Source organism: Rousettus aegyptiacus, unplaced genomic scaffold (assembly GCF_014176215.1).
Source record: "Rousettus aegyptiacus isolate mRouAeg1 unplaced genomic scaffold, mRouAeg1.p scaffold_m13_p_8, whole genome shotgun sequence".
Classification (NCBI taxonomy): Eukaryota; Metazoa; Chordata; class Mammalia; order Chiroptera; family Pteropodidae; genus Rousettus; species Rousettus aegyptiacus.
The window spans coordinates 44272872-44284325 of record NW_023416311.1 but is presented as its reverse complement, the minus strand read 5'-3'; the positions used below and the strand labels follow the sequence as shown (position 1 = coordinate 44284325).

General features: G+C 33.1%; 1 protein-coding gene and 1 long non-coding RNA gene across 9 annotated transcripts in view; one reads left to right on the top strand and one right to left on the bottom strand.

The window, feature by feature from the left end:
• LOC107506542 overlaps positions 1–3400 on the top strand; it is a 310970-nt gene extending 307570 nt beyond the window's left edge. Inside the window, exon 6 of one of the 2 annotated variants that reach the window (XR_004952354.1) lies at positions 2194–3400. This is a non-coding gene — a long non-coding RNA (uncharacterized LOC107506542). The other variant, XR_001595954.2, reaches the window with a different exon arrangement.
• The window catches only part of TMEM232 (transmembrane protein 232), a 152629-nt gene that overhangs the window by 110773 nt on the left and 30402 nt on the right, over positions 1–11454 (bottom strand). For all 7 annotated transcript variants that reach the window (XM_036225273.1, XM_036225275.1, XM_036225274.1 and 4 more), the window contains 2 exons: positions 10277–10443; positions 3811–3965 (listed from right to left, as the gene is read on the bottom strand). In XM_036225273.1, coding sequence (XP_036081166.1) covers positions 3811–3965; positions 10277–10443 — 322 coding nt within the window. The remainder of the gene's footprint in view (positions 1–3810; positions 3966–10276; positions 10444–11454) is intronic.

The following is an 11454-nucleotide window of genomic DNA, read 5'->3' as shown; positions in this document are numbered from 1 at the left end:
AACATTTAAGCATATTATATGAAAATCTGCCTTACAGCAGCAAGCTGCTTATCTGTGCCTGAAAGAAGCTAAACTTCCAAGATAAAGGTTGGTGCGTGGCGGCTGGAAGCGGTGCATGTATTCCCTTTTTTCTCTACTTCACCCTGTTTTATCATTTGTTATCTTCAGTGCATTTTCTTTCCTCAGTTTTTCCCCATCTCCCAGCGAGTAGAGGTTGCTCTAATTCTGAGAGTCTTTCTCTGAGTCCTTTCGCGGATCCTAGGCCTGCTCATTTCCAGGCTCAGCTGAAACCACTTGCTTCCATTTCTTTCCTTTTGTACAAATTGCATGATCTTTATAAAAGGGGTTATAGAAAGTCAGGCAGGCATGTACATGATGAATTCTCTACTGATGGATAGCATCAGAAACGGGCAGGTAAGCAGTGCTCACCAATATGGACACAAGTCATTTCTACCAGTATAAATGAAATTTCTTCTGATCAATCAGTTGAGTGGTCACCCTCTGCATTTAAAATCTTTGAACATTTATTCATCGTTATAGTACTTTACTGACATGCATGGAAAATGAAACTGCTCCTATTAACAGCTACTTGGCATTGATTCTGGTAATAAACCAAAAACACCTCTACGAGTGTCACAATTCTAAGGCTATTTGCTCCAGCAAATCCTGACGAAGTCTTGCTTTACTATCAAGGCCTGATGCCTCAATATTTCTATTTAATTCTAAATATATTCATTTCATTTTCTTAATTTTTCACAAGTACTCAGTCTTAGGAGTACATGAGATGATATAAAAGCAGTTGTTGTTTGGTTTTGATAATTAAATCGCAGTTTGTTTTATCTAAAATAATCTTAAAAGCTGTATAAGATGTTACATAAATTACTTAAATACTTTGTAAGAAGAAAAGTTAATTTTTGAAATTGTGGCATAATATTGTTATAACTAACTGAAAATTTGACTAACAAAAAAGTTAGTGAAATTGTTAACTTGAAAAAAATTATTCTTTTAATGTTGGTGGGTTATTTTTGTTGACTAGAGTCTTCTTTTTTAAAAAAGAATAGTAAATCATTTTTTTAATGTAAGAAATAAAATCAAAACTATCTGGCAGTGCTTTTTAAAATAATTATCTTTTCCTATCTATTATAAGCAGTCACTATGCTTCACCATTTTTTCAATTTACCCCTCTGTTCATTCAACATTGTCTAAACACTGTCATCCCCTCTCTCAAAAGATTTCCACAATACCCCTGACCCCAGAAAAGAGAAGTTCGGATTCTGTGACAAGGTGCCTCAAAGCATTTATCTCCTTAAAAATACAGCTAGAATGACAGTGGGATGATGTAATAAGAAGTGTGCTATATTGGGGCCCTTAAAATCTGGCTCTAGTCACTAGTAAGCCTAATAAACTTGGCCTCAGTGTCTTCCTTCATAAGGTAAAAAAAAATGTGTTATTTCCAACATGTCCAAATCTATAAAATACTAAATATAAAAAATAACTACTTTAAAGACAAATCATTAACAAACTAAATTAAACCAATGTTGACACAATACAGTAAAACTAAAAATTGGCTAAAGAAACAATTCTTTGACTTTCGGAATCGGATATTCTTAAATCATCTATTTTTACTATCTCAGCACTTATTTAAACCTCTTTTATTAAACCTGGTAATTATTAGAAAACTTTGAAAATAAATTTGGCTAAGTCGTGTCATATTTATTTTCATATGTTAAAATATGATTTCTGTTATTTTTTAAATCAAGTTAGAGTCTTCCAAGAGCTAAAGTGGCTCTGGTTGTCCTTTTGATATGGGCAGCCATTCATTTGCAAAATATACTTATAGAGCTTTTAATTTTTTTTTTTTTAAGTATACACAGTTAAGTCTTTTTCCTTTTTTTCCTTTCTTTGGAAAAAGGCCTTCTCCCTCAAGATAATTACCCTAAAACTGATGACTCAGGTCCTCTGGCTATTGATATGGATCATCTGTCCATTATAAGCAGAAATGGCTTTAGGTCAGGCAAGGCCCTAGAGTCCAACAGGAGGGGAGTACCTTTAGTCCAAAGGTTTTTTATTCTTTATGAAATATATTAAACAAGCCTCTTTTCCTTCACTTACTTAATTGGCAAATCAATAATAGAATATTAATAGATATGTGATTTAAATAACAAGTTTGTATCTTTGATTTTCCTTGTCTAGGGACAGAGGCAGCATTTTGGCAGTATACCCAAGACCCCATTCTGAGTGAGACAGAGAGGGCAAGAGCTCCATGAAACGCCAATAGACTGCGACCCTCCTCAGCAGGAAGCACAGAAGAAGAGACCTTCTGCCCTTCAACGGCCATACTAATAAGGAGTTCATAGCTCTTAGAAAAGGGTTAGGCAGGAAAGTTAGATAAAGGGGTTTTGGATCCACCTGCAAAATGCTGAGGTCATCCTATTCTAGAAAGGGTCTGCCCCAGTCCACCCGCAATTAAGCAAGCCAAAAGGCATTTTTTGTGCTAAAAGTAACTCATACAAGGAAACAAGTAAGCAGAAAATTGGGTACTAGTTTAAGCCAGTTGCTTGCACAATGAAACCATAATGATCTTCAACTCATCTGAGCCTCATTATGCTATCATAATATAATGCATTTGCCTAGAATTTCATTAATATCATTGACTGAATTCTGGGAACGAACATGTGCAGAAAGCAAACAAAGAATCACTGAGTCCTATCAGTCGTAGTTATCCACCAAGAAAGCCCACTCCTCTAAGAAAAGTACCACCCACCGCAAATAGGGATAAAAATCTCCAGGCTTTGCCTCTGAGCCCTTGAGCCTTTGAGCCACCTTGCTCTCGCTCAGGCCGCTTCCAGGTCTGTAGGTGTATTGCTGCTTCACTTTCCCTTCCAATAAAGCTATTCTTTTCTGCTGTACTGCTGTGTCTTGTTCAATTCTTTGTTTGAGACATTGAGAGCCTGGACAACGTGTAGAGAGGGGGCATCTCACTTTTGGGTAGCTCCTCTCGCAAAAGAACAGTAACTCTGTACTTCAATAAACCCTATCGCTCTAACCCTCTTCTAAACTAAGCTATTTCTAGGAAATTAGGCAAACTCTAAGGCATCCTCCAGAAATCTTTCTTTACTTCTCTAGATAGAATCCCCACAACTTCCTAATGAAACTGAGAAAACAGATTTCAATCATAAGAAATGCCTCAGATTCTTAGATTATTATTGTTAACATTGGAAAAGAAGTTCAAAATTCTGATTGTCTTCAAATATTGGGAAAAGATATCTCTGATCACTTTCCTCAGAAATACTCCGTTAAATTTTTTCTTTCTCCATTGAACACATGCCCTCTTTTGTAGTAATTTAAGACTTCTTTTTCCTTTCTCAAATTAATATATATACGGGAGGAAACTAACACTTCTCAGTCAAGATTCATTTTTGTTAGGCATTACAAGTAAGGCAGAAAGAAATAGAATCTTAGTATATTTCCTTTAAGAAAATAAACTACTTCATTGTTGTTAACAATTTAGAAAATAAAAAATGTTTTAAATATGGGAATGAATTTACTAATAATAAATTTAATTTAATAAAGACAAAGTGTGTAATACATGCTTGCTCATCTAGCCAAAAAGAAAAACAGGAACAATTTATTGATAAAATGAACTAATACAAAAATATATAAATTGCCCTTGCCTTTGGAAGTGAGATTATACATTTTTTTTTTAATAGTCAGCTAAGGTGTGATTAACATTTAAGTACAAAGATTACCTAACATTTAAACACAAAGGTTTCTCCATGAGTTACTTTGGATTTTTAGAATTCCTCTTACCAGCATTTCTTTTGAAGTTGTGTTTTATAAAAGATGAGATGTTCAAGCACTTTATGCAACTGAGGACTATTCTTCTGAACACAAGTCCAAGCAGCCACACAGTGCCAGAGCAGGTGGTTTACTTCATATCCTTCCTGATTAAATTGCAAATGGTCCTGGAATTAAAATATGAAAACATGTCTGGGAAAGAATTCTTTAACTTGAATAAACATAAAAAATAAATTTCAAATATTTGAATAAAAATGCATTTTTTCTTACATTCCATGTTTCACCAAGTGGAGCAATTTACTCAAATATATTTTTATAAGTATATATATTTTGTAAGTTAATTTGAACATAAGATCTTAATATATTTTCACAGAGGCCTCTGGTGTTCAAAGACATCAGTTTTGCAATGACAAAAATCCTGTATTCTTCAGAAACAACTAGACACAATTATGCCTCTTAGACTCCATATGACTTAGTTCTCTGTGACATCCAAGGAGGAGGGGACAGAGGAAAGTTTAAACAATGGTCAAACAGCAAACTATGTTTTAAAACATGGATTTGCACTTTAAGGACCAAAATACATTCATAGCTGGACATGGTCAGTATCTGCTAAATATTTTAAAAGCCTCCAAATTCAGAACACAAATGGGCTGTTTGTTATTAGTTTGTTTTTTTCTTAGAGGGCTTCCTTACAGTTTTATAGATTCAATTGGTCTAGCAAAGTAATTGGTAAAAAGGAAACTGATTTTATTGTTAGATGATGATAAGATAGCACTCTCATTGAATTTTTCCCAACAGTAAAGATTCAAATACACATCCTTTGATATATACTCGCATTGCTAACTTAGCTGCTCTTTTATGCTCAAAAGAAACACTTAAAGAGAATCTAAAGGACTTTATAATTCTCATTTGTTATGTAAGACATCAGGACTACAATTTAAAGGTAATTTTCATGTTGAGTACTCAAGATATACAGCTAAAAGTTCATAACTAAATTTAAACTAAGACATTTTAAGTTTTTAGTAAACTATTTAGTTAGGTCCCACAGGTGTGTATTGATCTGCTTTATGCAGGAACTCAGTCACTGGAGATAAAGGCATAGTAAGATAAAGTCTCAGAACAAGGCTACTTACTCTGGGGAGTAATTTTTCAGAAAAGCAAATGGAAACAAGTCATTGTTTAGAATGTTAGAATATTCCATAGAAAACTTTTATTCTAAAATAATGTAGATATCAGACTGAGATGTACTGACTTCAGTAAATACACATATTCTACCCAAATAACTCAATTTTCTGCTTCACGGTTGAGCCCACCCAAAAATGGAACCCATAAAAATGAAATTATTTTCTCAAATTGCTCTAGATATCTCCGCCTGGGTGCCTGACAGCCTTGTTGCAAACTTATTCAAAATAAATATCTAAGTAGATATATTTTGAAACTTGTGGTTGGCTTGACTAATTAAAGCAATCGACCTTTTTAAAAAAAATAATGTACACTGCATGGCTACATGGGCTATTCGGTTAGGTCAAAAATTCTTGTTAACAAACTTATGCACCATCGCCAGAGAAAATTCCCAAAAGCATGTGGCAAAGAAAAGACCAGGATTTGAACCATGAGCAAGATTTAAATTTTATTTTCAGTTTTATATGATGCCATTTTTACTCATCATTGAGAAAAGAAAAAAGAAAAAAAACAGTTTTGATGTCTGGAACTGATTTGACACCAGTATTATTACAAGCTGCTCTGACACTCACAACCAGGTTTGTTGGATATAAACTCACAGAATTATCAGCTTCAGGCAATATTACTGAGACCATGCTAAATAAACAAACAAAGCCACTTGATCATTTTTTCTAAGCATAGACAAAAAGTCATCACTGTGCCATTTACAAAAATACCCAATCATAGAATTGCCTCTACTTTCTGGAAGCATCAAATTTAGAGAGAACCCCTGCTTCTTTAGAGCCTCCCCAAATCACCCAAAGTCCAAATCCTACAATAGACTCATTCTTCTAACCCCCTCTGGTGGTTCCTTGGGCATGTGTTCTCTCTCTGCGACAAATGATAAGCTCACTCGGTTTAACTGCATATGTTGTTCCTGGTGGACTTTCACTGATGGCCATTGGCATGGAGAGCAAATGAACCCGCCACACCTGCAAATTTTCCTGGTAAGTGAGGCTTATCACTTATCCTCATGCACTTTATATATTTCAAATATTTGCATAGAAATTTTGATGAAATTTCTTCCCCTTTGTCAAAAGAAAAATATATTTGCTAAAGTTGAATGAATTAATATAATAATGGTAATTATGCTATTTAATACCATTATGTACATCATCAGCATAACGGACCAAAACGATTAAATGGTGTAGAGATATTTGCCTTTGCATTACATCGGTCCTACTTAAGGGGTGGTTGGCAGATATGTGCCCTCTGCAAACTAAACAACAGCACAGAAATAAAGAATATATATTGAGAAACTTTTATAACAATTTGACAGAGTTAATTTTATGTATTTTTCAGTTTAATAAAAAAAATTAATGCTCGCATTTTTATGTATTTTTTTATTTTCAATAAATCATTATTATTATAGTTTATAAAATTATCAGTCTGTGACAGTTTGGAAATATTTTTAAAAGTTGAGAGGGATCCTTTTACCACAGATAGTATGAGGCTTGTCTTGAATGGCCATAGTAAGTAGATTCCCACACCTGCTCGCCAGAATCTTGAATTTTATATAGAGGCCTTAACCAGGGTCAATCATGTATATCATCCAGATGGTCACAACAACACATTGCTCTCTCAAGGTTGTGTCTTTTTAATGGCTCCCACCATGGAAACAGTGAGCAGGACACACATTCCAAGGACAGAGTGGGGTAAGGATCCGCCAGGTGCCCAGGGCCAGCTTGTGGGTCAACCAACAGTCACATCCTTGATCACCTCCTTCAGTGGGCTTTCAGTGTCAGCTCGGACAATGCCTACTTTGAGAGGCCCACCTACAAAAGCATTATTAATCTTCTATTGGCTGAGAATTCAGATAACCACATCAGCTTGAATTTTATGCAAATTTGAGAACACAAGCTCTGTTTGACGAAGCTCTTTTTTATAACAGAAATGAGGTTTAAAGTACGGACTCTATTTTGGCTGCTCAGGGACAGCTTTTTGAGTTTTATTCTTGTTTTCAGTCATTTTGAGGAAAGTTGACATTGGCATGAAAGGGCTTTCAATATAAATGTGTTATTTGGATAGCGGGACATGAAGCATAGGCTAATGTTACTAATTTTAAAGAACCTGTATCTCAGTCTAACCCAATTCCTAGTAACCATTTACAATTACAGTACAGCACAAAATGTCCCAAATTTAGATAATGCCTTTGGTTTACCAAGTACTTAAAGCATTAGAGGATGAAATTGCTAATCACCTTTAAATGTAAACTCCATGTGTTTCCTAGTTTTCAGAAAACCATTTGTAGTTTAGGATAGCTGCAACTATTCTGTAAAGAGTCTGTAGCATTTTAGTTGAGTTTGAATCTACCTTCTCCAAAGAGCTATGTTATTATCATGTGACAACTCTGCTGAGCAATTTTAGCTTTGCTAGTGAGTGAAGTACAGAGTGGAAAACTCAACCCAGGAATCTGGCTCTGCAACCCACAGAGCTAATTAAAGTGTACCATTTGTCAAAGTCAATAGAAACCCTGTGTCTGATCAGCTTAAAAGGATATTAAAATGAGAAACGTGTTCCAGCAGCAGAGAAAGGAAATGTCCTATTCTTAAATAGAACCAGCACCCATTTTGTGTTTATCCTAATGTATATGTCCTACAGAGTTCTTATTATTTTCAGCAATTTTATAGCAACACTTTTAAAACAAATTAAATAATTATGCTTGTACTCCAATGCTTATAAGTATATTAAAAATAAAATAGTTTACAGTGGCCAAAATATGCCATCATGGACCTTTTAGCATTATTGGAGGATAAAGGCTGCAGGTATAAACCCACAATTCTCTATTGTAGCATAGTAATAATAAAGAAGGGAGAATGAATACAAATGTATATTTTATATTCTCATCTCTCTCTCTCTTTTTTACCCACTCGTCTCCTAGAGGTGAGAGAGAAGGTATCACATGGATAAATACTTAGCTGAACTGGAGAGGCTAGCTTAAATTACTACTGGAGAAATTGGGCTGAAACTAGGAACAACATGAAAACATGCAATCAAGCACAGAATCAGTTAGCTCAAGAAGAAATTTTAGCAGCACTGTGGCTACACTGCTTTGTATATTTTTATATTATGAGGTAACTGGAGGAGAATAAGGAGAGCAATATATCTGATAAACTAAAATTTGTTATAATCCCTTCTCAGAATCATAGCTGATGTAGAATTTAGAAAAGATTTAAACTATGCCCTTAGTTCTAAAAAATGGAAAAAGGCACAGAAACTTAGTAGCTTGTCTCACTCTAAGGAGATACGTTTTTTTCATGTGTCGACATTTTTGCCCCTTTCAGTTCACACCGGATTGTACAACCAACCGTAAGTTTCCATTTTCTTGATGTGGATGCACCGAGAGTGACAAAAAGATTGATTCTTAAAAAGAAACAGAACCAAAATTGAAGGTTGCCTGTCTCATAACCAGAACATTTATGTCATGAAGGTTTCACAGAACCTTATTTGTTTAAAGGCATAACTACTACATTAATTTAAGCATAATTAACTACACAGTAAAGCACAATTATTTAGTCAGCATCATCATGTCTTTAGATGAAAATTATTATATTTATCTGCCTAAGTTAAAGTGAGTTCCTAAATATATTTTCAAATTTATTTACATTTGCATGGTATTTCATAATTTTGAAGGTACATGCTGTTTTGTAATCTTCACAACAATCCTGTAGATTAATGAGGGCAAATATGATGGTGATGATTATGGTGGCGGTGATGACGATGCCTTTTTTTTGAAGGTCAGTAATGAAAATCAGCTTTACTTCATAAGTAACATGTCTCAAAAGTAATTTTTACATTAAGCAACTCAGAGATGGTTAAGAAGATTGCACATATCATTTTAAAATATAGTTGGTATATATTATATTAGTTATATTAGTTCCAAGTGTATGACATAGTAATTCTACATTTTTATACCTTACAATGTAAAGTGATGCCTTTTTAAAGATAAGCAAATGGGAATTTGGAGAGTTTAATGGACCCCTCTCGATCACACAGCCAGTTGGTAAGCAGATCTTTCCTCTTCATGATCAGTACTCTTTTCTGCTGCTCAATATCTTAGATTATATATTTATTGTTATAACATTTTTAAACTTGAAAACAAGATCCTTTTTACACATAAGGCAATTTGCATTCATTAGTAATTAAAACCGGAAGGTTCAAATTACTCAATATATGTCATTCTTTATAGAAATGGTTCACCAAGTAATGAGTCAAAGAGAAACACTAAAACCTAGAAAGATTAAAAATTGATATGGTTAAATGTTTTTCTTTATATATTTAAATTTGATTTAGTTTTTAGAAAGGGCCCGAAAGAAATGTGAGAAAACTGTGAGGCAACTTATAGATAAAACTATTTAAAAAGGGAATCTTCCTTAATTATCCTTAGTTGTTTCAACTTACACTATCTTAAAAGTATTTATTCTTTTAAAAAAATTATTAGAAAAACAAATTTTCTATTTATAAACTATAAAATAATAAATATATATGACAAAAATAAAATAGTAAAAGAATCAAAGTTTCGAAGAGTTCACTCTTTTTTTTTGGAATATATGTGAGAAAAGGAAATAAAGCATTATGAACCTTAGAAATTAAAGTTTATCTTTTGAAGAACATCAGTGTATAAGGTATATGAACAATTATATGAGTCACTGTATTTCTGTTTACATAATACATTTGCATAATAATTTATTATATGTATTATAGAATTGATAGCTAGTTTTCTCTAATATTAATCACTAATATCTGTTAGAAATTAAAAAGAGGTTTTTTATAAATAAGAGATTATTTTAATTCTTCAATTTTGAACCATTTAAATTTTTTCAGTGATTCTAATAGCATGTTCAATGTTATTACATATGAATTACCAAAGCATAAAAATGTTACACCTGCTTTCATTAATAGGCTGCACTTGACACAATTTTCTTTTAATAAAAATGTAATATCTTAAAATGTTCATTTATAACTCAAATAAAAGTATGTTGCAATTTTCAATTAAATAGCCAAAATGGACTGTATAAGGAAGATAGTATTATGGCATTACTCTATTTAAAGTAGTAGCGATGCATATTGATGCCTTCTACTCATCCTATTAACTAACTACTGTCCAGGAAATGTGTGGCTGCATGAATTTAGTGTCTTTGCTGTTCACTCCTCCCTGAAGCTAAAATCATCTTTGACGATGCTTACTGAATTGGCAAGTACAATTATTTAATCATAGTAATCTTATCCGATTCATCACGCACTGAGGTATACTCACCCCGTCAGAATCTCTGTTCTTATATTGTTCCTTGTTTTCCACAGGGCTAAAAATTGATCCAGAAAATAATTCTCTTTTACATATAATTTCCATGGTTTTCAGAATAATTTGCACATTTGAAAAGATGTTTGGATACTTGTAATATGATTCTCCAGAGAAAGAAAGTGCTGTGAAAAAAATTTGAGAGGAATATTTCATTAATATCTTGCATAATGTTCATTTGTCTTAGTTATTAAAATATAATTAAATTCAGTACTTTGATGCTGAAACTACTGTACAGTTTCCCATGTATTCAAGATTTATTATGTTATGTATGACACCTGCTGGTGTAATAGAAAACTACAAGGTAAATAATTCATAAGAGTTTATATTATTCAGAGCAGCAATTGCATAATGGCTGAATGCCCAATTAAGTATAGTTACAGCACAACAATGCTTGGAAACTTTCAGCTAAAAATAAATAAAGTTATAAGAGATACTATATTCATAATGGGTACTTTAAAATTGTAATCTTACAAACTAATCAATGTCATTGCTTTCAACCCAACATTCTCCATTTTTTTTCCTTTTCAAGATGTTCTTATTAATCTTTAAAAGTATGTATTTTAAATATAGCACCAATTATGTCATTTAACATAAGACCATGATATTTAACAGAACCATCTTTGTGCTGTTCTTTTTATAAACTGTTAAACAATCTCTGAGTTTTAGTCTAGTGACACAGTGAAAAATTAATAATAACCAATCTTCTACTGGATGGATATCTGGATAGATAGCAACTGTTAATAGCCTCAGATAGGAATCAACCTGGTGCTGAAGATATGATATATAGACATGAATTCTTATTCTGCCAGTCTACAGCCTTGTCTTAGTTTTACACCCTGTCAGAACTTGTAATAGTGGTACATGTCAGTCATTCTCCAAAACATTTCCACCTTTTATTCCCTCCTTCATGACTTTTTCCATCAAACACTATTCCCTTTTTTGTACATTGAGTCTCTTCATCTCTTATTCTACAATATACTAATCTTCTCTTGTTTTAACCTTGTTTTTTCATCTAAACTATTGACATATTTCTCCTCCTTTTTATAGCTAAGATTTTTGAAATAGCTTGCTATCTCTGTCTTAAACTTTCCCTTCACTCTTTGTTTATGTTAAATCTGAATTTTGCTTTTACG